Genomic DNA, 25,985 nt, shown 5'->3' on the forward strand with positions numbered 1-25,985 from the left:
AAATTAGTGTGAAGCAAATCATTTGCCAGATCTTCCACTTCCACATGTACTTAGGAGAATGTGCTTTCAGTCAAGAAGTTTAACAGTTATTTAGTAAATCTTAGTTAAGACTTTAGGTATACTTCCCAGAAACTGAGAACACAGCTTTAATGACTTGGCTAACAAATCCTGCTAGTCAGGTGGTTTCAAATTTTCTATTTGCAACAGAACTAAAGGAGGTTCTTCCTAACCAAACTGTCAGGTGATAATTAAAAAAAATTTTGTTGCTTACTAGGTGATTTCTGGTGTGGAGTTTACAAAGTTAAGAGACACTGCAATGACAAAAACTCCTTCATGGGGCGTCCCTGGTGGCGCAGTGGTTGGCAGTCCGCCTGACGATGCAGGGGACGCGGGTTCGTGCCCCGGTCCGGGCATGCCGCGGAGCGGCTGCCCCCATGAGCCATGGCCGCCGAACCTGCGCGTCCGGAGCCTGTTGCTCCGCGACGGGAGAGGCTACAGCAGTGAGGGAACCCGTGTCCCCTGCATCGGCAGGCGGACTCTCAACCACTGCGCCACCAGGGAAGCCCTATTTATTTTTATTTTTATATTGTTTTAAATATTTTTTTTGACGGGGATCCTTTTTAAAGTCTTCATTGAATTTGTTAACAATACTGCTTCTGTTTTATGTTTTGGTTTTTTGGCCTGGAGGTAGGTGGGATCTTAGCTCCCCAACCAGGTATCAAACCCACACCCCCTACACTGGAAGGCAAAGTCTTAAACATTGGAACGCCAGGGAATTCCCTCCAAATGGCTTTTAATCACAGGGGTATAAAAGGCTTATGATATTTTTCTCCAGCAGAAATATTCACACTTTTAAAACCAGAAAGCACAAGGGCTTTGGAACCAGACCTGAGCTGGGTTCTACCACGAATGCCTGACTCCGGGCACAGGTTCCCACCCCTGGCTGCACCCTGGGATGCTCGAAAATACCAGCACCAGAGCTGGGAGGGGAGCAGGGGGTGACATTTCACTGTCTTCAACGAGTTCCTCAGCTGATTTAGCAACGTGGGGCTACTTTTCTACATTTGTATAAAAGATGCCAATGCCCACTTCACAGACTGCGCTGCTACACGACAGGGGGTGGCGCCTTAAAAACTTACTGGCCTGCACCACCCTGGCACAGTCCTTATGGGGGAGAGGCGATTGGGGGACAGTGGGCAAAGTCTGGGGACATTTTTGGTCGCCTGGCATCTAGTGGGTAGAGGCCAGGGACGCTGCTAGCCACTCCCCATCACAGAACTATCCGCGCCAAGGGCAGCAGTGCGGAGGGAGAGGTCCTGGGTCTCTGAGGGGAAGCTGGTCCCAAAGCCCTCACTTTCTAACTCCAGGGTCCGACGGGCACCCAACCCCTCGGTTGGTTTCCCTGACCAGCACTTAAGGCTACACGGTACCTCGCGAGGCGGCCTCCCGCGCTCTCAGCTGCAGTGAGCTCCTCAGGCGCGGGTGGAATGTTCGCGGTCGCGCACAGCCTGCCGGGAGCACGCGCCCACCGCGGTCAGTGGGCGTCGCCTCTCGCGCTCAGCTTTGTTGCGCGTGGCGCGTATACGTCACTTCCACTGCGAATCCCCCGCAGGCCCGCCTACCGCCCCGCCCCCAGCGCGTCCTTAACCCAGGGCAACTGCCTCTGCAGCCAGCCAGCGGGGACTAAGCTACCCGGGGGCCTTGTACCCCGCCGGCCCCACAGGAGGGTGTGAGCGGCGGCGGCCGCTTCCCCACCTCCGGGGCAAGTCCCCAGACCACTCCACGGGCTGCAGCGCGAGACCCCCTTCCCAGTTCGGAAGGAAACTGCCTTCTGAGGCGGGGAGGCAAAAAGGAGAGGTAGGGTGGGCCCGGGCTGGAATGAGAGCGGGGAGGGCCTGGGGAGGAGGGCGCGGAATGGGTGGGGCAGTGGGAGGAGCCATTGAAAGGGCGGAGGCCTGTGGGGGAGGAGCCAATGGGGAAGGGGTGGGGCTTGTGGGGCAAGCGGGAGCGCTTTGCTGGAGGGCATAGCTATTGAAAGAAGGGGATTGGGAAATTGGGATTGACATATATACACTAATATGTATAAAGGAGATAACTAATAAGAACCTGCTGTATAAAAAATAAATAAAATAAAATTTAAAAATTCAAAAAGAAGGGGAGCATCTTTTGTGGCAAGGTAGGAACTGCTGGAGGAAGGGGAGGAGCTAGATGAGGAAGAAGGAAGGATCGTGGAAGAAAGGGAGGGGCCTGTGGGGGAGGGGTGGGGCTACTAGAGGAAAGAGAGGAGCCAGGTGTCAACTGCCTGGGCTTCAGGAGCCACAGGTGGAGTGAGTGTGTGTTTCAAGACTTGAACTTTCCCGTACATTGTATGCTGTGTGAGAGCCGGGAAGACGGGCGTTGCTTTACCATTTTACTACCAGTGCTAGGCATCTAATAGGCACTTCGTGAGTAATGAATGTGACTGGAAAAAGCAGAAGAGTTGGAGACTGGGATTGGAGTAGAAATGTTCTGGTAGGGAGGGATGGTTGTAGAAACTGCTGTCTAGGAATCATTCTGTGAATAATCAAAGCTGCTGTGCTTTGTAGGTGTATAAGAAGCATAAAGCACAGATAATGTACATGGGGAGATAACATTTATACTCTTGAAAATGTGAACAAATTGTTCGAATGGGGTGGTGCAACCTTTGAGGCGAAGTTTCAACTGCCAAGTTGTGTTCCCAGACGGTAGGTTAGGTCGCAGTCCCAGTATCATTTTCCTTTAGAAGCTATATTGCCAGTGATCAGCATGCCCAGGCCAATCTTCAAGACCTATTTAACCAGTTCATATGCATAAAACTTAGCTCTGCAGTAAGAAACTTAAGTTCCATCATGGCTAAGAGTGTTTGTATTCTTTGATTTCTTCATTCAACACATGTTGATAAGGATCCACAGGAATAACCTTTCAGAATTCCAAGTGAGGCTGCCAGAGACCCGACATTCCCTGGCTGGAATTCTGACATAGATTCAAGATTCTCTGAAACCTGAAACTTCTAGGAAAGTGGGGGTAGGTGTGTGGGCATGACGTAGAGCCAGGGAGCGGGTAAGGAGTTTTGAGGTAATCACAGCCTGCTTTCGACAGAAACAACCTGCTTTTGACTTCAACACTCTGGGCTTTTCACCTCTTCTGGCCCATTAACATTCCCTTCAACATTAATTGATTAAGAATATGTCAACTAGGTATAGGAATAGAGGGTAAGGCATTTGTGGTCTGACTGCATGGACAGGTGATAGCGAATATGTGGCAAAGATGATGGCAAAAAGAAAGAAAGAAGAGTGTCGGCACTCTTCAAAGACAGTAAGGTGCCTCGAATTCCTCTCGTGCTTTGAATCTCTGACTTCTGCTGCTGCTACTCCTGCTGCTAGCCAGAGAAAACTCTCTGCTTTTAAAGGGCTCATATCATTAGATTAGGCCCACCCCAATAAACCAAGATAATTTCCCTATCTTCGGGTCAACTGATTAGCAACCATAATTACATCTATAAAGTCCCTTTTGCCACATAATATAACTTACTCACGGATGTTATAGCACATCATATTCATAGTCCCAGGGATTAGGATGGGAAACCTTGTGGAGGGAGGATTGGCAGAATTCAATTTACTACATTATCTTTCAGGAATACTGTAGAAAAGCTACTGCAACAGGTTTTTTTTATTTTCCCAGTTTCTCTCCGTGAACATAAATCACACTTATACACTATTAGTTCCACCTCTAATCATTTTACCTTTGAATTGATTCAAGTACACTCTTGGTCTTCCAAAGAATGGAGCTTGTATTCTGATACTTTTAATCTGTAATATTCATGTTTTACTCTGACTTTATGATACGTACCAGCCTGGCTTTGCACGGTAGAATACCTATAGAAATTTGTTCCTTTCTATAGTGCTGAAATACGCTTTTGGGGGGTATTTTTTCATAGAAAAACTACATTTATTTTTCTTTCATACCTGAAGCTAATTCTTGTTTTCTATCATTATGTAGCTTTATATACAATAGTGATAACTTACAGGAGTAAATAGCACTCTAGTCCCTTTAATACGTAACTCTTCATCCAGTTATTTTAAAAACTATGTTATAGCTAGCTAGTTTCTTCTTTTGCTTCAGGTGTAATAGTTAAATGAATCAGCGCTAGAATCAGAAAGGTCTGGCCTTGGAATTTCAGTTGACACTAACAATCTCAGTGACTGTGTTCATTGGTACAGGTCAGGCTCTGCTGCAGTAACAGACAGATCCTAAAATCTCAATGGCTTGACTCATTAAGTGTGTTATCATTCATGCATAGTCTGATGAGTGCTTATGGGGGTTCTTCCCAAAGCTGTGACTCGGGATTCAGGCTTCCTTCGTTTTGTGATGCTACCAACTCAACATGTGACTTCCAAGGTCATAGTGGGAGGAGAAGAGAGAACTGAAGGGACACTTTACCTCTTAAATGTCTCATCCAGGAAGTGATATAATCAGTTCCACTCGTTCTGCTGGCTAGACTAGTCACAGGGCTCTAACACAACTGTAAGAGAGGCTGCAATGTAGGGAAAGACAATGGCTCTTTTGGGAGAACTAACTTTCTCACAGTGACCACGGAAATTTTCCCAACATTCCCATATGTTTTCTCATTAATAAAATTATCCTAATAATCAGTAACTATGAGTTCCTCTCTTTTAGAGGTTCAGTATAGGTACCAGATATAAATATATGTTGACTTTTATTTTTATTTAGCTGAGTTGAAACCAGTGTTTCTTGTATGTCATCTTTGTCTCGGAATTGTTCATTTTCAATATAATGATTTCCATTCCCCTCCAGCCATTATATTTTCTTTTCTGGCATTCTTCCAACCTTGATCACAGACAGCTGGTGGCTTGTATTGATTAGTAATAGCGTGCACATTTGACTGAGTCATTTTGAGCTGTCCCTTCCCACCTAGAGTGGGGTTGAAGCATTCTGAATTGGGGTTGAAGCATTCTGAATAGACTGATCTCTAATAAAGAACAATAAAGACAGGGACCAGTTATGGATGTCCCTTGCACCCTTCTCAATGTGGCTAGACAGAGAGTCTCATACCGCCAGAACCATCAGACTGCTGCTTTCTGATTGGCATTGGATTCCCAGGAACAAGAATTTCCACACAATATCATGAAGAAAAGCATGCATGGACTTTTAGAGTCAGAAAAACATGTCTGCAAATTCTTTGATCCTTCTCCCATGCAGAAGTGGAGTGTGGGTGTCCCCTCCTCTTGTGTGTGGGATGACCTCAGTGGTTGGTCAACCAGGTGAGTCCAGCAAAAGTGAAACGATGTGACTTATGAGGCTAGGTCGTAAAAGGCAATTCAGCTTCTGCCTATTCTAATATTGTAATGATATCAAACACTTGGCAAGCGTTAGTTGTCCTTCCTTTCCTCAAGCTTATCTTTCTTCAACTAGTTTCCTGAGAAACAAGACTGACTCTGCAATGCTGTGGTAGAAATTGGTTGCAGCCCAGCATCTTTACATTTCAGTAATATATACCGTATTATGAGTACCCTCTTTGAGGTAGAACAGAAAACTCAAGACCCCTGTACTACCTTGTAGCAAGGATTCTGGCATGTGACCTAGTTTCCACCAATTAGATGCACCCTCACAATACATGCATTGAGAAGTGAATAACAGGAAGAAGTGGTCGTTTGCGAAGGGGTGAAAGAAAATTGTCGTGATGGTGGCAGAGGCATTTGATACTTTGGGGCTGGGGTGGCAGAGCTTTGGAATCCAATCCCAAGTGTCCTATTTCTGAAAGCTGAGTCAGTTACATATTTTGAATAAATAGTTCCAGGAACAAATTTTTCCTCACTTTATAGCCTCAAAGTCTGGCTTTCTGACCCACTCTTCCCCTGAAGATTTTGTAGGCTACCTAATAACTTCTGATAATTTTGTTATTAAAAACCAATGAGGAATATATAAAATAGATAAACGGGAACCTACTTTATGGCACAGAGAACTATATTCAATATCTTGTAATAACCTGTAATGGAAAAGAATCTGAAAAGGAATATATATATAAAAATCACTTTGCTGTAAACCTGAAAATAACACAGCATTTTAAATCAACTATACTTCAATAAAAAGTTGTTTGTTTTGAAAAAAAAACAACTTGTGGTTACAATCAAGAGAGGGAAGGGAAGAGAGACAAATTAGGAGTTATGAGATTAAAAAAAAATCAATGAGGATTCTGTCATTTACAACAAAGGCCCGACTAATAAAAATGTACACTTCCAATTTAAGCCTCAGATCCAACGATTAACATAACACTTATGTAAGAATAATGTCTCATAGTTATACATAGTTTATAAAGAGCTCTCATGAGTTATTTTTTAATGTAAATTTTCATCTTTAATGCCAAACTCTTTTCCAAATTATACCCATTTACTCTCCTACCATTGACATTTTACACTTTATCAACAGGCATTTTTTAAACTTTACCAAAATTTTGGTTATGTTGTGCTATCTCAATTGACTTTTTGTGTAAAGTTCTATGAATTTTAACATATATATATAGACACCAATCTGTCTACCATTGCTATAGTTCTGTCTTTTTGAGAATGTCATATAGAGTATACACTCCTGTATACTGTACAGCATGCAGTACAATTTTTTGAAAATGACTGGCTTCACTCAGCATAATGCCTTTGAGATTTATCCATGTCATTATACGTAGAGAGAGTTTGTTTCTTCTTATTGCTGAGTAGTGGTCCATTGTATGCATATACCAGTTGGGTTACCTGTTCACCTATTGAAGGATATTTGGGGTGTTTTCAGTTTGAGGCAATTATGAACAGAGTTGCTCTAAATACTCATGTACAGATTTGGTGTGAATATAAGTTTTAATTTCTCTAGAATAGTAATCAAGAGTAGGATTGCTGCATAGTTTGGTGAGTGTATGTCTCCCTTTATAAGAAATTGCCAGATTGTTTTCTAGAGGGGCTTTACCATTTTGCATTTCTATCAGCAATGTATGAGAATTCCAGTTGCTGCTGTCCTTGCCAACAGTTGGTATTGTCAATATATATATATATATTTTAACATCTTTATTGGAGTATAATTACTTTACAATGGTGTATTAGTTTCTACTTTATAACAAAGTAAATCAGCTGTACATATACATATATCCCCATATTTCCTCCCTCTTGTGTCTCCCTCCCACCCTCCCTATCCCACCCCTCTAGGTGGTCACAAAGCACCGAGCTGATCTCCCTGTGCTATGTGGCTGCTTCCGACTAGCTATCTCTTTTACATTTGGTAGTGTATATATGTACATGCCACTCTCTCACTTCGTCCCAGCTTACCCTCCCCCCTCCCCGTGTCCTCAATTCCATTCTCTACACCTGCCTCTTTATTCCTGTCCTGCCCCTAGTTTCTTCAGAACCACTTTTTTTTAAGATTCCATATATATGTGTTAGCATACCGTATTTGTTTTTCTCTTTCTGACTTACTTCACTCTGTATGACAGACTCTAGGTCCATCCACCTCACTACAAATAGCTCAATTTCGTTTCTTTTTATGGCTGAGTAATATTCCATTGTATATATGTGCCACATCTTTATCCATTCATCTGTCAATGGACACTTAGGTTGCTTTGGTACATCCCCGGTAGTGGGATTTCTGGGTCACTATTTTTAATTTTAGCCATTTTAATATGTGGTTTTAATTTGCATTTCCCTAATGGCTAATGATGTTGAATGTCTTTTTATGTGCTTTTTTTTTTGTGGGGAATAATTGTGATCCCTGATCCCCATCACAAATGGGGTTCAACAGGTTACCTGCATCTCCCGGCATAGGGTAGGCACACACTGAGCTAGGCATCACAGACCTGTTATTGCTCAGTCTTGGGTGGCTGAATGCCCTTTGTCCCTCTAAGAAGTATGTGCTTATTATATCCTCTTTGGTGAAGTGTCTGTTCAAGTGTTTTGTCCATCTTGTATTTGGCAAAAATAATTTTTCAATTTTCTATTTGTTGTTATTTTCTTACTGTTGAGTTTGCAGAGTTCTTTACATATTCTGGATAGAAGTCCTTTATCAAATAAGCGATTTGCAAATATTTTCTCCCAGTCTGTAGCTTGTCTCTTTTCATTCTCCAACAGAGCCTTTGGCAGAGTGAAAGTTCATAATTTTAATGAGGACCAGTTTATCTATCTATCTATCTACAGTTTATCTATCTATTTATTTATTTATTTTATGGGTCATGCTTTTGGTGTCATGTCTAGAACACTTTGCCTAACCCCAGTTCTTAAAGATTTTCTGTATTTTCTTCTAAAAATTATATAGTTTTATGGTTTATACTTAGATCTATGATCCATTTTGAGTTAATTTTTTTGCATATGAATGGCCAGTTATCGCAACATTCTTGTTGAAAGATGTTCTTTCTGCAATTAATTTTTTTTGCATCTTTGTCAAAAATCAATTGGCCGTGTTTATGTGGGCATATTTTTTTTTTTTTTTTTTTTTTTTGTGGTACGTGGGCCTCTCACTGTTGTGGCCTCTCCCGTTGCGGAGCACAGGCTCCGGACGCGCAGGCTCAGCGGCCATGGCTCACGGGCCCAGCCGCTCCGCGGCATGTGGGGTCTTCCTGGACCGGGGCACGAACACGCGTCCCCTGCATCGGCAGGCGGACTCTCAACCACTGCGCCACCAGGGAAGCCCCTGGGCATATTTTTGAACTCTTTATTCTGGCCCATTGATCTGTTTGTCTCTGCATTCACCAATACCATACTGATTCCTATAGTTTTATGGTAATTTTTGTTTGTTGTTTTGTTTTTGAGTTTAAAAAGGCATTATTCTTTATTTTAAAAAGTAGTGATAAAATATACATAATATAAAACTTACCATCTCCACTATATTTAAGTGTACAGTTCAGTGGCATTAACTACATTCACATTGTTGGTGCACCCATCACCACTGTCCACCTCCAGAACGTTTTTCTTTCTTCTTTTTTCACACACACACACACACACACACACACACACACACACACTGTATTTTATTTTTACAAGAGCTAAATAAACTGACACCAAGCATTGTAAATGCATGGCCACAACAAGATACCATACTGATTCCTATAGTTTTATGGTAATTTTTTAAACTGGGTAATGTGATTCCTCCATTTTGTTCTTCATTTTCATAACGGTTTTAGCTATTATAGTTCCTTTTACATTTCCTAATAAATTTAAAAACCAGTTTGTTAATATCTATAATAAATCCTGCTCTAGATTCATACCTTGATATTCAGCAGTTATTCCTCCAACTTTTTCTTTGGGATTGTCTATCTATTCTTGGGCCTTTGTATTTTCACATACGTTTTTGAATCCCGAAAATTGAAAACAGTTTTAAGAAAATAATTTTAACTTTATAGTCCTATCTTCCCAAGATCTAGGACTTCCCATTTCCAGGGCCCCTGGACTCTATTTTCAAAGACCACAAATGTCTACATTTTAGGTAGCGATATTTATAGTTATTAAAGGTCATTTGCTTTGTATCTCACCTCTGATGATACCAGACCAGTGTGGAACCAAGACATTACTACTGGTCACCAAAACCTGGCTTCCTTTTCCTTCTGGAGATAGAGGAGGAAGTATTATCTCCACTTCTCCTTGAAGCTAAGCAGTACCTTGTGACTTGTTCCAGTTAATCACATGGGGACTGAAGTCATATGAGTTACTTCTGGGCAGAAACATCTAAGAGCCAGTGAGGGCTTCCCTGGTGGCACAGTGGTTGGGAGTCCACCTGCTGATGCAGGGGACGTGGGTTTGTGCCCCAGTCCGGGAGGATCCCATGTGCCGTGAAGCGGCTGGGCCCGTGGGCCATGGCCGCTGGGCCTGCGCGTCCGGAGCCTGTGCTCCGCAGCGGGAGAGGCCACAGCAGTGAGAGGCCCGCGTACCACACACAAAAAAATAAATAAATAAGAGCCAGTGATTCCCCATGTTTGCCATCACATTCTGCCATCGCAGTTGGCTACGGTTTCCCAGGATGGTGTCTCCATCAGTTCAAGTTCCAGAGTGAGGATAATGTGCCACAGAGTCCAAAACATCATACAGTGGACATGTAGCATGAGTTAGAAATAAATTTATGTTGTTTTTTACCACTGGAAAAAAAAACCCTGGGATTGCCTGTTATTGCATGATAACCTTGACTATCTTGACTAATACTAGGTAGCTGAGGCTAACAGACAGTGACCATGTCAAACTGAAGTATACCCTGGTAAGGCTGCCAGGGCAACCTTTTCCAAAAAGAACCTGACAGCTTAAGCCATATCGGGGTCAAACACACACAAAACAAACAAAAATTCAGAGTTTTATGGGCATTTTCAAATAGACCCATTTCTACTTTTGTTAAAATGATAAAGTAACTACATTATCACCTTCTTGACCAAGGAAATACAAAGTTTCTTTATGTAATGATATAGCATACTCTATCTGTCTCTTCTTGTGTCTTCTGCTATCCCTTTTCTTAGCTTCTCTTCAGCTACTAGCCTTTTGGAAATGTCTTTGTGTTCTTGGTTGGGGTTGCGGTGGGGGGGTCTTCTCTTTTCAAGTAGGTTTCTCTCTGGGCAGCATTATTTATTTGCAAATAGTAGATATGGTCATTGTTCCTGGTTTAGTAGATATGGTCATTGTTCCTGGTTTACAAGAATTTCAACCCCTGCCACCCTATTTTAACTTTCATCCAACACATCCATGAGCATAGCAACAGAAGACGTGTCCTTTTGCTGGACTCCGCTGTAATAGCGGTGTGCCTCTGCCACCGGCCAGTGGCAGCTTAATGGAAATCTTTGTTCATTTCAGGAGCAGGACACTTTGTATTCTAAGTTACAGATTGGTTAGGCTGTCAAAGCGCCATTGATTTTGCCAGATGTATAACAAAAAGGCATTTGGTAGTCTCTGTACTTCTTCATTAACATACTACACCATCATAGTGTGGGGTCAGAGATCTGGAAGGTAATGTCTACTTTTTTTTCCTCTGCATTTCAAGCCCTTTCTTTTGCATTCAGTAAATTCAATGAGAAGGCTTTGAGTACTTTGACTTATGAGTAGTTGGCCAATTATTTATGGAGTGTCTCCAAGTCACCTTCGTAAGCTTTATTCTCTGGTATTTTTGACTTTGTGGTACATCTGTTCTCTTTATGTAAGTCCCTCTTCAAGGTCTTTACTCCAGCTTAAAATTATACAAACCGTGTAATCTATTCTTTGATACATTTACTTCAGTTTGCTTAAGGTCAAAATTCATGCTTCGCTCACCTCCACCATATTCTGATAACACGATGGCTTAAAAAACATGTTATTATGGAAAATTTCACAGTGACATAAAAGTAGAGAGAATAGTGCAAGTAACCTCCGTGTCCTCATACCCTTCTACAACAAACAGAATTTGTGGCTACTTTTATCTCCTCATTCTCTCTTTAACCATGGCCACACCCACCCCCTTGCAGGACTTTTGAAACAAATCATAACGGCTTATGTTTAATTGGTAAAATAATAACATACTTTACAGGTTTTTTGCTGATTATTTTCTTTCCATTTCTGTTTTTTTTGCAACTTTATTTATTTTTGGCTGCATTGGGTCTTCGTTGCTGCGCGTGGGCTTTCTCTGGTTGCCGCGAGCGGGGGCTATTCTTAGTTGCGGTGCAGGGGCTTCTCATTGCAGTGGCTTCTCTTGTTGCGGAGCATGGGCTCTAGGAGCACGGGCTTCATTAGTTGTTGCACGCGGGCTCAGTAGTTGTGGCACACGGCCTTATTTGCCCCGCAGCATGTGGGATCTTCCCAGACCAGAGCTCAAACCCGTGCCCCCTGCATTGGCAGGCGGATTCTTAACCACTGCGCCACCAGGGAGATCCCATTTCTGTTTACTTTAAATGCTACTAGAAATGATATTTTCTGTATCATACTGAATTTCCATAGGCTCTTAGACTCTCATTCATCTTCTTTATTTCATTTCCACATAGCTTAAGTTCCTTGGATCAGTTTTTCTTTGGGTTTATTCTTGTTTATCCAAACATGTACTTTCGGGGCTTGCACCTCAGTCAAAATTTTCTTCTTTGTATATTTCAGTTCTAGCCACTTCAGTAGCGTATGTCAGAGAATTTAATACCTTCTGGCATACATCTGTGTGCCTTCCTGCTTTGTACTCCAAATCCAATCTTCTAGTTGCATCTGCAAATGCATTTTCCCATGGGAGCATTTTCACTGTGATCTTTGTGTTTCCTTGATGTAATTTTCTTGGAAAACATATGGACTTTTATGTATACTTTACACCAGTGATTCTTAAACCAAATCAGGTTGTAAAGGTCCGTGGAAATCAAGAAGTGGAAGAACATGAGTTCTGATTTACTTCAAATCTATAAACAAGGCATAATTTTATCATCAGAAAGTGAATATTATATCACTGCAGATTTCTGCATTCCAACATAAAAGGAAAACTGCATGTAATTTGTAAGAAATCACATATCCACTCTTTCAGTTGACCTTTGATTGCTTCTTGCACGTTTCTATTTGTCACCTCTTACATGAGCTGGAGGACAAGAATGGGCAATAAATCTCGAAGGCACAGGACTTCCCTGGTGGTCCAGTGGGTAAGACTCTGAGCTCCCAGTGCAGGGGACCCAGGTTCCATCCCTGGTCAGGGAACTAGATCCCACTTGCATGGCGCAACTAAGAGTCTGCATGCCGCACTATGTTGCAACAGGATCCCACGTGCTGCAACTAAGACCCGATGCAGCCAAAATAAATAAATAAACTAATTAAATATTTTTAAAAATCTTGAAGGCGTGTTTATAGGAGGAAAACTGAAAATTAAGATGATTCTTTACACTTACTGAAGTTTTTCTAATTAGGAACAGCCCACCAATATTCTGTTTTAGTAGTGGAGCAGCTTGAGAACACCAGTGTTCCAGAGGAGCACCTAGCAATCTGGTATGCAGTAATCTGACCATTTGACTAAGAATACTGCATTTACCAACTCAGAGATGATGCTTTGTTTTCAGTCATAAGGAGTCAGTATAGTTCCCATGATCCGCCCATTAAATGAGCAAAGTACTTATATTGGGTTGGCCAAAAATTTGTTCAGGTTTTTCCACAAGATGTTACAGGAGAACCCGAACGAACTTTTTGGCCAGCCCAATAAAAATGTAGCATTTATAACGAATAAGTAAAGTGCATAGAGCAGTGCCTGGCACATAGTAAGAGCTATGTAACAGTAAGTTTTATTATTAGATTATTGTTGTTACCTGGGTTTCCTTTGGCACTTGGTAATATAATGTGACTGGAACCTCTTCTGGTGCCTTCACCAGGTCTGTCTTCTAACTTACTCTAGTTTTTGTTGTTGTTGTTGATTTTTGTTTGTTTCTTTTTGTTTGTTTGTTTTGGCTGTCGCATGAGGGATCTTAGTTCCCCAACCAGGGATCGAATCTGTGCCCCCTGCAGTGGGAGCGTGGAGTCCTAACCACTGACCCACCAGCGAATTCCCTCTACTGACTCTAAAATAGGGGCTTGGGCCTTCCCTGGTGGTGCAGTGGTTAAGAATCTGCCTGTCAATGCAGGGACACGGGTTCGATCCCTGGTCCAGGAAGATCGCACAGGCTGCGGAGCAACTAAGCCCGTGTGCCACAACTACTGAGCCTGTGAGCCACAACTACTGAAGCCTGTGAGCCTAGAGCCCATGTTCCACAAGAAGAGAAGCCACCGCAGTGAGAAGCCCTTGCACCGCCAAGAGTAGCCTTCCGCTTTCCGCAGCTAGAGAAAGCCCGCACGCAGCAACGAAGACCCAACGCTGCCAAAAAAAAAAAAAACGGGGGGGCTCACCTAATACCACATCTTTGGCCTCTGTGGTTCTCCTCTCTAGATATAGAGATAGAGATAGGGATATAGTCTTCCCCTCAGATTTCACGTATTCTCTTGACATGTGAGAAGTAGATGGAGGAGCTGGAGATGGTTAACCTGTAAGAGAGAAGAGTACATGGAGCATTTCCATAGGGCTGTTGGGAGGCTGAGGCAGTGGCCAGTCTCTGGATCAATGATTCTTCAATCCTCTGTAGTGACAGACTGCTTTGTACCTCTGATGCAAGCCCTTCCCCCAAAAAATGATTGAGCGTTTGCAGAGGCATCATAGACCTCCAGAAACCCATCCGTGGATGGGAAGGCTTCCTGCCTTGGTCTGGAGGGCAAAACGAGGACCAGGGAGTGGACGATGTTGAATGGGCAGGGAAAGAAGTCCTGGTTCAATATAAGGATGCTCTTTCTAACAGAGTGGTAGTTCTCCAACTTTGCAGGATTTTACAATCATCTAGGGCGATTTTAAAAATTCTGATGGCCAGGCTGTGCCCAGACCGACAAGAATCAGAATTTCTGTGGGTATAGTCTGGGCATTTTTACTTTTTATAAAGTTCCCCAGATGATTCCAAGATGCAGCTGAGTTCAGGAATCAGTAAATTAGAGTACCTTGCCATTGGAACAGTCTCTTTAAGTAGTGAGCACCTTGTCAGTGGAGATACTTCAAGCACAGAACATTTTTCTTATTGATTTGAACATTCTAACTAAATCTCTCCTAAACAGTATCTATTTCTTTGCTCTATTAACCTCAAGTTCAAATTTATTTTATTATTTAAGAAATGACTTCGCTTTTGATTCTCTGCTTTTTTTCTTTCCAATTGTACACTTGTTAAGTCTATGGGTTCTGTGGTATTTGCATTTGTAATTCAAAATTACAAAGGTATGAGTGTACTCATAGGAGCTTCTTTGGCCTGGGCAGCAACTGAAGTGAAATTTCACAATATGAAAGGCCCAGGCTGGTTTGCACAATCTGTCTGGTCCTTAATCATACTTCTGTTTGGAAACAGAATAGTGCTTCTAGTTTTCAGTCACTTGTAATATCATTTCTTTCCCTTTCAGCGTTCATTCATTTCCTCTGATGTCATATTGGAAAAGATTAGGATGCCCAAAGATATTTGACCTTCCATAGGTACATGGAACTTGATTAGCATCAAAATGCCATTTTAAGCCTATGTGAAAAAGCCAAAATGGTAATTAAACAGATATTGTTATAAGAAGTTGCTGATCTCTACCTAGACAGAAAGTGAAAATGTATCCTTCTGGCAGGGGTCACTTTGGGGTGAGAGAGCAAGGCGTGTGGTCCCCAGTGGCCTCTGTCTCATTACAAGCAAAGTTTTCCTCAGGAAGGCCCTGGCCATTCATCAGCAGCCATTGTGCTGATGTAATATTGGTGGTCATTGCCTGGGCATTAGAGTCCATCCACACAGCTTGCGGGGTCCCCAGGAGGAACCCATCTGTGGGACTGTATTACAATCATGCTGGTTTTATAGATGAGCAAACAGACCTGGAAAAGTAACTCGCCCAACAAAACAGACAGCTAGGACATAGGATTGGAACCCGAGTCTGTGCTCTCCTGATAAGGATGATTACTTTCCTAACACTTTGGCTGGCTTATGAATGCCAAGTCCTATTTTTCAAGCTGGAAAAACATCAGCTAAAGATAGACAGCATCATCATCACCACCACCTACCACCACCACAGCCACCGACACCATCATCACCACCACCTACTCTATCAGTTCGCTAGGACTGCCACCACGAAGCACCACAGACAACAGAAGTTTACTGTCTCAGTTCTAGAGACTTGGAGTCCAAAGTCAAGGTGTTGGCAGGGTTCGTTCCTTCTTTTTTTTTTCTGGGTTGTCTTTTCACTTTTTTTGTTTGTTTGTTTGTTTTGACCACGCTGTGCAGCATGTGGGATCTTAGTTCCCTGACCTGGGATCGAACCTGTGCCCCCTGTGTTGGGAGTGCAGAGTCTTAACCACTGGACCGCGAGGGAAGTCCCTCACTTTTTTTTTGTTATATCGAAGTATAATTGATTTACAGTGTTGTGTTACTTTCAGGTGTACAGCAAAGTGATTCAGTTATATATATACATAATAGATATAATATATAATTATATCTATAATATATATACTCTTTTTCAGAAAGAATATATATATTCTTTTTCAGATTCTTTTCCCTTATAGGTTATTATAAAATATTGAGTATAGTTCCCTGTGCTATAGAGTATGTCCTTGCTGGTTATCTGTTTTACACATGGCAGTGTGTATATGTTAATCCCAGATTCCTAATTTATCCCTCCCCCTGGGTTGGTACCTTCTGAGGCTGTGAGGGAGGGATGTGTTCCAGGCCTCTCTCCTTGACTTGTTGATGACCGTCTCGTCCCTGGGTCTCCTCACATTGTCTTCCCTCTAAGCATGTCTGTGTCCAGAGTTCCCCTCTCTATGTGGACAGCTTCATATAGGGTGGATGAGGGTGAACCAATTGACTTAGCTTTGACCACATTCTCCACCAGCTTCCTCAGAAGCCAAAGGATCCCCAAGCCGACATCCAGGGCTGTTCGGACAGGACAGAGGAGGTGGCTGGGATGCATCAGTCACACATAGCACAGTGGTTCTCTTCATATTAGCACAGTATCATTTGGATGTTTTGGGAGTGGAGGGTAGGGATGCTTAACCCTACATTCCTACTCTGTAGGGGCACTTGGTACCCCATCACGAGAGACAGAGTCTGTGGTAACATCTTTCTACACTCTTTTCTTCACTTCCAACTTTGGTCTTTAAATCCATCAGTCTTTAAAATTAGCCTTATCTTTTACAATGTCAATAGCTGGCAAAGGATGATTTTGTAATATTTCTTCTGTCTATTCCTGAACATATCTTGAAGATATTTCGCCTGAGTTGTTGAATTGCTTTTTAAAAAAAAACAAAAAACAATACTAAATGCTAAGTTCGATTTGCATTTCAAACCACAGGAAGAAGATGTTAAAGACTTTAAGCAACCATCACAGTAATGGATCTCAGTCTGAAAAATGAGACTGAATTAGAAAATAGTGAAAATAATGAAGTTCAAAGCACAGAAGAAACTGAATTAAACTATACTTGTCCAGATGAAAGAAGTGAAAAGAATCACGTTTGTTGCCTTCTCAATATCAGTGACATTACACTTGAACAAGATGAAGAAGCCAAAGAGTTTGTCATTGGAACTGGATGGGAAGAAGCAGTGAGTATTTTCTTGAGTTAGGTCTCTTGCATGTCAGTGTTTTGATACAAGCCTTTTCTTTTACTATTTTCAAAAACAGTTACTATTGCCAAAAAAAAAAAAGTATAAATGATGAAATATAGAAACCTTTTGGAACAGAGGTAGAATGTTAATGATGATAATAGCTGTACCTTTTATTGAGTATTTATGGCCACTCACTATTGGCAAGCACAGTACTGAATGCTTTACGTACATCAATTCATTCACTTTCTCAATAGTTCTGTGAGGCAGGTATTATGTGAGGCATAATATTATGTGAGACAGCCTCACTTCTTGGACAAGGATACCAAAGCACCCAAAAGGTGAAATGTGTCAAAGATCACCCAGGCAGTGGGCAAGGCAGGGCTTGAACCCAGCTCTTCTGGACTCCAGAACCCAAGCTGCTTAACTTAACCCAAGCTACTCAATTCCCCAAGAGACCTGAGATTTTTATCCTGGTGGTTCTACTCAGAACCCTGTGGGTTTATTCTTAGACTATTCTTAGAATCAGTAATAGAAATACAGTTCTAAATTTAGAACTGTAAGGGAATTTGGTCTAATCCAATGATTCTCACTTGCTAGTGTCACAACTGGTGGAGAGGGAGAAAGGATGCTACTGGATGTAGTGGGTAGAGGCCAGGAGTGCTTACAATGCCCAGGGTGGCTCCCACCGCAATAAATGGTCCAGCTTTGGGACTTCCCTTGCGGTCTAGTGGTTAAGACTCTGTCCTTCTATTGCAGGGGGTACATGTTCGATCCCTGGTGGGGGAACTAAGATCCCACATGCCACGAAGCCAAAAAAAAAAGCAAAAAGAAATGATCCAGCCTTGTCTTAGCTTGGGCTGCTGTAATAGAATACCATAGACTGGGTAGCTTAAGCAACAGACACTTATTTCTCAGTCCGAGGTCAGGGTCCCAGCATGGTTGGGTTCTTGGTGAGAGCCCTATTTCATTTTATTTTATTATTTTTTGGCTGTGCCATGCAGCATATGGGAAGCAGAATTTTTAGTTTCCCAACCAGGGATCAAGCCCTTGCCCCCTGCAGTGGAAGTGTGGAGTCTTAACCACTGGACTGCCAGGGAAGTCCCCTCTTTTTCTTATAAGGGCACTAATCCCATCATGAGGGCCCTGCCATCTTGACCTCATCTAACCCTAACACCTCCCAAACACCCACCTCCAAATACCATCAACTGGGGATTAGGGTTTCAGCATAGGAATTTGCCGGGGGAGGGCACACAAACATGCAACCCATAAAAAACCCCCAATATTGGTAGTGCCAATGTTGAGAAACCTTGATCTAATTGGTTTATTTTATAAATATGGAAACTGAGGCCAAAATAAGGCAGAGTGACTCTACCCAAGTCCACTTGACAGTTCCAAGAATGTGTCTTCGGGGCCTCTTCTGGTGCTCTCTCTACTGTACGCCGCCCCCCCCCCCCATTAAGCATATATGACCTATGACCTTCCATACACACACACCCAGATCAGGTAAGTCAAGGTGGTAGAGTGTTCTATTTAAGCATGGAAAACTTTCTAAGCTTAGAAGTTAGAAGGTTCCATTTCTAAGCTTAGAAGTTAGAAGGTTCAGTTTACTATTCAAGGTAATTACTTTGAAATACCAAGGGCTGTTGGAAAAGAATTTTCTTTTAATTGGAAAAATTGCCCCGTGTCCCATGCTGAGAGTACGTTTGCTGTTCACACTGTCTGGTATGACCATTTCCTCCTGCCTGCTGCCTGCTACTCTTTGCTCTCTCTGTCCAGCCCCCGACCCCTGCCCACCCAGCCCTACCCCACCTCTCAGACAGCCTTGCCTCAGGAGGGTTGACTGAGGTCTGTCCCTGCCCCCTGCAAAGGCTGGCTTCCTGCACTGGCTCATGGCCCCCTGACCTTTCTGTGCTGGTGCCAGGGACCCCTGGGCCAGCATTTAGAGGAGGACAGAGAACACTTTGCTGGTAGCAATTCCTGAGAGTTTCTTATGCTTGCAGAGCCAAGGGACCTCACAGGAGGCAGGTGATGGGATGCCTCAGGGCTGCACAGTGTTGACCCAGGCTGACCCAGTGCAGGAGCCTTTCCTATCACTACCCTGCTGTTTCTCCCCGTGGCAGCCTGTGGACGCCCACACCACTTGGCGGCTCTGTGGACACTCAGTCAGGAGGGAGGCACAGGCACCTTGCACTGCAGCTGGGCTCGAAGTCCTGGCAGACATCCAGACCTTTTTGGAAACACCTAGCTTAACTGTGACACCTCACCTGTAAGGACCAAAAAGGCAAGGTATCATTGCCCCCTGCCCTGGGACTTGGATCCCCTGCCCGGCCATCTGAACACCCCGGAGATGTAGATCCTCTGTATCAGCCTCGACCCAAGGCTCATGTGGGGTGCTTTCTATTTTATTTATTTTTTTAAAAAGATATATTTATTTTATTTTTTAATTAATTTATTTTTGGCTGTGTTGGGTCTTCGTTGCTGCACGCGGGCTTTCCCTAGTTGCGGCGAGCGGGGGCTACTCTTCACTGCACACTTCTCACCGCGGTGGCTTCTCTTGTTGCACAGCATAGGCTCTAGGCACGCGGACTTCAGTAGTTGTGGCACGCAGGCTCAGTAGTTGTTGGCGCATGCGCTTAGCTGCTTGGCGGCATGTGGGATCTTCCCGGACCGGGGATCAAACCCATGTCCCGTGCATTGGTAGGAGGATTCTTAACCAGTGCACCACCTGGGAAGTCCCTGGGGTGCTTTTTAAAAATCTACCTTCCCGGGGATTCCCTGACCCTTCCCAAGCCCCTCCCCTGAGTACTGGCTTAGTAGGTTGGGGTGGGCCTCGGGAATCTGGATTTTGAAAAGCAGCTCAGGTGACTCTTAGGGTCAGGCAACTGGGGAGCCTTCGCTGACTCAGCTGGACCTGTTTAATAGATTCAGAAAGACAAAAGCTCAGGGGTTGCTGCACATTTTAGGCTCCCCTCACTCAACATCCCGTTAAGCCAGAGTTGGTCTTTTCCACACACACAGCCTGGAGACAAATCCCCTTGCCTGGGTGGAGGTGGGGACCAAGCGACTTGCCTCACTCCACCAAAGCCACCATCTGGAGAGAGGCTGTCAGCCTGAGGACCTATTAGCAAATGGGCTGGGACCCTTGCTTTTCTGTAAAAGCTGGAAAACCACCTGGGGAGCCAGGGTCAAGAGCAGTGAGGTGTGAGGCAAGCAGCATGGTCCTCTTGAAGATGCAGTGCCGACCCTGCAGCACGTGAAGGGACGGGGTTCCCAGAACAGAGGCAGAGGGAGGGGGAAGCTGGGGAAGATGTGCTCAGGCTGACTCAGTGTGCAGTGCTGGGCAGCAGCCTTGTAGCCGTCCAAGAACTGGGACTTCACTATGCTAAAGAAAATGTTTTTCTTTTTTTATGAGAACATATTCAAGGTTTCAGCAGCACATCTTTGGGAAGAGCTAGGCCTGTGGAATAAGAAAGTATCGGACTCCAGTAGCACTTACTAAACTTTTTTAAAAAGTGATGCTGCAGGCTTCCCTGGTGGCCCAGTGGTTAAGAATCCGCCTGCCAATGCAGGGGACACAGGTTCGAGCCCTGATCTGGGAAGATCCCACCTGCCACGGAGCAACTAAGCCTGTGCGCCACAACTACTGAGCCTGCGCTCTAGACCCTATGAGCCACAACTACTGAGCCCTCGTGCCACAACTACTTAAGCCTGCGTACCTAGAGTCCGTGCTCCGCAACAAGAGAATCCATTGCAATGAGAAACCCACCCACCGCAATGAAGTGTAGCCCCTGCTCGCTGCAACTAAAGAAAGCCCGCACAGCAAAGAAGACCCAACACAGCCATAAATAAATAAATAAATAAATAAATAAAAAGTTCCCTTTAAAAAATAAAAAAAATAATAAAAAGGAGTTTTTCTTGACACGAATTTCTAACAGGAATTTGGGGAGCTGAACACCCGAGGTGAGAGGGTGTGGAGGGTGAAAAGGGGATGATGGGAAAGGGATGTTTTTGTGCAGGAGGACCAGAGGCTGGCCCCATCTTCAGGCCCAGGAGACAATGCTGCTCCTCACAGGCTCTCCTTGTCCTCTGCTTGGGGATGCACAGACCTCCTGAATGTGCCAGCACTTGTTGGCTGTAAGGATATTTTAAGCCTCAGTTTCCTCCTCTGTAACCTGGATATCAGAATACCTAAACTGTAGCACTCCTGTGAGGATTAAATGAACGAATGCCAAGAGATCCTCAGCTCAGTGCCTGGAACATAGTAAAATCGTGGGAGCTGTTTTTGCTTTTTTTTTTTTTTAACATATAAGGTTGCCAGATTTAGCAAATGAAAACACAAGGCACCCAGTTGAACTTGGCTTTCGGTAAACCTAATTAGTGTAAGTATATCCCGAATGTGGTCTTGTGTTTTTATCTAACAGCTCTGTTTACCTGTGACCTCTGTGGCAGGGTCAGCCAGGGGACTCCGGGTGTGGCCGCGGGCATGGGTGTGCCTGGGCCCTGCTGACCCTGCGTCTGCCTCTGCTCCTCTGCCTTTCCTTCAGCCTCTCCGAGCAGCAGTCTCCCGGGTGTGGTAAACAGACCCTGCAGTACAAGAAAGGCTGGCAGAGGGGACAAGAACAAACAGTTTTGATTTTATTTTAATAATTCTGAATTTACTTTAACGCACATCTAAAAAAATGTAGAGTCAGCACATCAATGTGGCCATTTATAGATACTATCGCTTAGTATTTTCGTCTTTAAAAATACTGTTACAAATACTATTGCTTAGTATGAGGCTAAACTAGGCATGAGAAGTTAAAACTAAAACATTTAAGTCAATTTTTAGAGAAATATTGATTTAAATAGGACAGCCAAACTGGGAATGGGGCCAAAGTAGGGGCAACTGGAGTCTAGGCAGCTCAGCTGAGAGTAACACGCTGTTTTATTTGCAGGTCCGAGGCTGGGGAAGGATTTCTCCAACTGCCTGCATCTGGCCCAGGAAGAAGCTTAAAAAGGCGAAGATGGGAGAAAGTGCCAGCAGCTGCTTACTCTGTGTCAGCCTCTCCCAAGGGAGCCTGGAGGCCAGGCTTCAGTCGGAGGCCAGGCTTCAGTCGGAGGCCGGGAAGTTGGAGTCGGGCGCTTCAGCTCCGGCTGAGGCAGGGCCGGAGAAGGATGGAGGCAGCCTCTCCCAGACTCCGGGCCCCCCGCCAGGCCCCAACACTGCCTACCGGGAAGTTAACAGGATCTGCTTTCCCACTTACAGTCAGGGAGAGAAAAAAAGTCTGCAAATAAAAGAGTTTATTTGGTGCCTGGAAGACTGGGCCACTCCCGAGGCTGTGAGGGGCAACGACCCCGGAAGCCCCAGCGGAGGCGCTGACGGAAGTGCCTCCGTGGCAGACTCCTTGACTTCCAAGGCCCATTTAGTTCTACCTGCCCTGAAGTCTTCACCCCCAAATGGCTTGGATGTGCCAGGTAAGAAGAGTCAGAACTTTTTCTTGCAGCAGGAAGAGAAGGGGCTGAGCGTGGCGAAGGATAAGCAAGTGGCTTGTGCATATGGGGTGAAAACAGTTGACGGGACAGGTGAAAAGAGGCCCATTGAGCTGGCCAAGCACCACAAGGTGAAGGAAACGCAGCCTTTCCCCACCCCGGCGGCCCGGACATCCCTGCTGGCCGGTCCCGAGCCCTGCTGCCTGCCCTGGTCCCTCCTGCCTGAAAAACACCTGGTGTGCCCTCCCCACCACAACAGTGTTCGCTATCTCGCCACCCTGCAGCTTGTGGAGAAACAAGGAGCGCAGACCTACAAAGCCAAATTCAAAGCCAGGGAGCCGAGACCTCCCATGAAAACCCCACACCGCGTTCTCACAGCGGCCAAGCCGGAAAACAGGCCCCAAACGCTGGAGACCAAAGTGTTCTCAAGACCTCTCTTGCCGTCCCTCACGGTGAGCAGAGTTGTTATGGCCGTTCCCACTCACAGACTCCTCTGAGTTGCCATGATGTAATTCCCTGGGAATAAGCACCGTCTGAAAGTTGTTCATCTTCTCTTCGCTCTCTCCCTCCTGCCCCAACCCCAGTCTCTTCCTCATCCTCCCCCTTGTCTTCTCGTACACTTTTCTCTCCCCCTCTCCCCTGGTGCTTTTTTGTAGTATAATCAGGGGAAATTGAACCTCATTGTACGGGTTTTGATGTGCTCTCAAAGCCCCGATATTTATGTGTTACCTGCTTCTATTGCTTAGCCGTTTACAAAACGCAAACTGGTAATGCCAGTCTCAGCCTCTGCCTGACTTATCTCTGCACTGGAAGACAAGTGGATGGTGGGGAATCTGAAGGGCCTCCCTCAGGGATGCCCCCATGCCAGCCCTGAGCCAACCTGCAGGGGCTCCTGCCCCCTCAACCCCAGTGCCTTAAGCCAAGGGTACTGGGCATGTGTAGACCACATCGTTTCTTGATCTTTTGAACCTGGCAGATGTCTGTCTGTTGCCGCATTTTCTCTTGCAACAAAGATCTGCTTTAATAGAAACAATGTTATAAGAGAAAAATTCCAGCCTGTGTCCAAATGAATATCCTCTGTCCAAGGTGGTGTATCCTTATATTATATCCATGGATGTACGGTATCCCTTGTTTCCTATATGCCCCAGATTTCATATATTATAGCCTCATGCTTGTCGCACATTTCATATATTTCATATATTATAGCCTCATGCTGGTCTCTGTGTCTGGGAAGTTTTTCTTACCATTCTACAAAATTCATCTTGGGAGGCAGGTTAAGAATAATTTTTTTTTTAAATGTCGCTGTGATTATTATCAGCACACATGCTTCCTCCAGTCTTACCTTATAACTACTATTTGGGAACTCGACAACCCCAAACAGACAAGTATGGAATGGGGCTGTGACTTTCTTCCTTCTTCCATCTTTCCTCTCCCCTCATTTTACCCGAGTGCGTATTTCCTGAAGTTGTATATAAATTAAACTTTTGTAAATTAGTTATATTTTAAATGTGAAGTGACAATGCTATGTAGAGAAATGCTCTGAAGAACCATTCTGTAATATGCATAACCATTTAGCCGCTCTGTAATTACATAGTTGGCATGTGCTTAAGGTAGGTTGTACTTGAACTCTAGGCTTTCCGTCTCCTAAATGATGGGCAGACAGAATATATGACTGTATTTGTAAACATCTGCTTTCCATAACTGGTCTTTGTGATGTCTTGTCTAAGTTTAGGTTTTTTGGTTTTGTTTTGTTGGTTTGTCTTTACAAAACACCAGAAATGCAGGAGTGACTATAGTACAACCGTCACTGAAAGGCGTATTTTGCCTTTTGAGGTCATACACTTTATAGTCTAGAAGCAGTTAACAGGCTCTACTCATTCTTTCTTCTCTGAATGAAGAAACCATCTGGATTCATCCCCAAGAAGAGGCCCTGATTTCCCACTGTGTCTGGACAGTGGGGGTCTTGGACCCAGTACTGTTTGAGGACCCTCCAGCTCTGGCAGCCTGCCCACCTAAGTCAGTGGTTTTTCAAGCCCCTCTTTATAAGCTGCAGAATAATGAATAAGCTCACTATGTAAAGCAGTCTTAAGTGTTTGATTGGGAGGGAAAAAGTATCCACCAGTATGAGGGACAAAGCCCACCTGCTCAGCCCAGATGTACTTACCTGTTGAGATCTTGAGGCAGTTTGAACTGATCCAAGTTACAACATAATGTTTTTTTTTTCTTAAGAAAAACTCATTTGTTGAGATAAGGGTTATAAATTCTATAGCTTTGGGGGTAAACATATAATAATTTAGAATTGAGGAGAGCCAGTTTGAACAAGGGAAGGGCCAAATTTAAAGGTTTGTAGTATCTTTTTTGAGCAAATAATTTGGTCAACAAAATGTTGACTAGAAGATCCCTCTGTGAATAGATAAGAATGCTTTGCATTTGGCATCTTTTTCTTTAGGTAATTATTCAAGTACCTGTTAAAGGCCCTCTGATATCTTATCTGTGTTAGCCGTGGTTTAAATTGTTTCTCTGTGGATAGTCACTCTAGGCCTTGTCCCAATTTCTATTCAGATTAAATCAGGACATCCGAACTGGTCTTTGATGTCCAAGTTTAGATAAAGGCTAAATGTTTACTAGAATGCAGCCCCCCCTTAGGGTTCTAGGTCACTAACAAAAATCCTGCCATTTTAAGGAGTTAAGCATGTTACAATTCAGTGCCAGTGGCCCTCTTCCTACCTCCAGGTGATGATCTCAGTTAGGTTTTGGTTCCTCTAGTCCTCCCCAAACCAAGCATGGAGGGCTCTGTGTTTCACCCCTCATTCTGTTATGTTTGGCTGTCTCATTAGTAAAGCTTTCCAAACCCCTATTCTTTTTTGAAATTAAAAAAATCACCGAGTGGAACTGTGGCAGCACCCGACAGAGGGCTCCTGCAGGGCCTGAGGTCAACTACTGGGTGAGGCCAGGCTGAGGTGTGGGGATGCTCCTGGGCAAGGGCAGGGCCATAGGGGCTGGAAACCTCGGAAAGAGTATAGATCTGACAGAGAGACGAGGGACAAGGCCAAGGGGAAGACTAAGAATAAGACCCGGAGACATTTGGACAAGTATGTAGGGCTTTGGCTACTCAGGGAGACTTTCCCTAATTTTTAGCTATGTTCTTTTTATTCTGGACTTTGCCCCCTATTGTGAAATTTACCTGTACTTCCAGGACCATGCTATAAAATGACTTGAACCCAGAATCAAATTTGCTTTCAACCTCTCCCGAAGCACGGGAGCCCCAGCCCGTCTCCCTGCGGGCTCCCCCAGCTGGCCAAGCAGGCCGAGCTGCACAGTTGGAGTCCCGCATCTGGGACTTTTTGGGTGTCTGGGCTTGGGTCCAGTGCAGCCTTAGTGCTGCAGTTTAGGGGCTACGGAAAAGTCAGAT

At 44.2% G+C, this 25,985-nt stretch overlaps 1 protein-coding gene across 1 annotated transcript; it reads left to right on the forward strand.

Moving 5' to 3' along the window:
* The first annotated feature begins 1,674 nt into the window (after window positions 1-1,674).
* Window positions 1,675-23,241, forward strand: LOC307179162 (uncharacterized protein C16orf46). The gene is made up of 3 exons (XM_079908014.1): window positions 1,675-1,857; window positions 16,854-17,101; window positions 22,039-23,241. Exons 2-3 carry the CDS (start codon window positions 16,892-16,894, stop codon window positions 23,068-23,070), a joined length of 1,242 nt encoding a protein of 413 aa, XP_079764140.1. The 5' UTR covers window positions 1,675-1,857; window positions 16,854-16,891; the 3' UTR covers window positions 23,071-23,241.
* Window positions 23,242-25,985: the final 2,744 nt, after the last annotated feature.

Source organism: Stenella coeruleoalba, assembly GCF_951394435.1.
Source record: "Stenella coeruleoalba genome assembly, chromosome: 20".
Classification (NCBI taxonomy): Eukaryota; Metazoa; Chordata; class Mammalia; order Artiodactyla; family Delphinidae; genus Stenella; species Stenella coeruleoalba.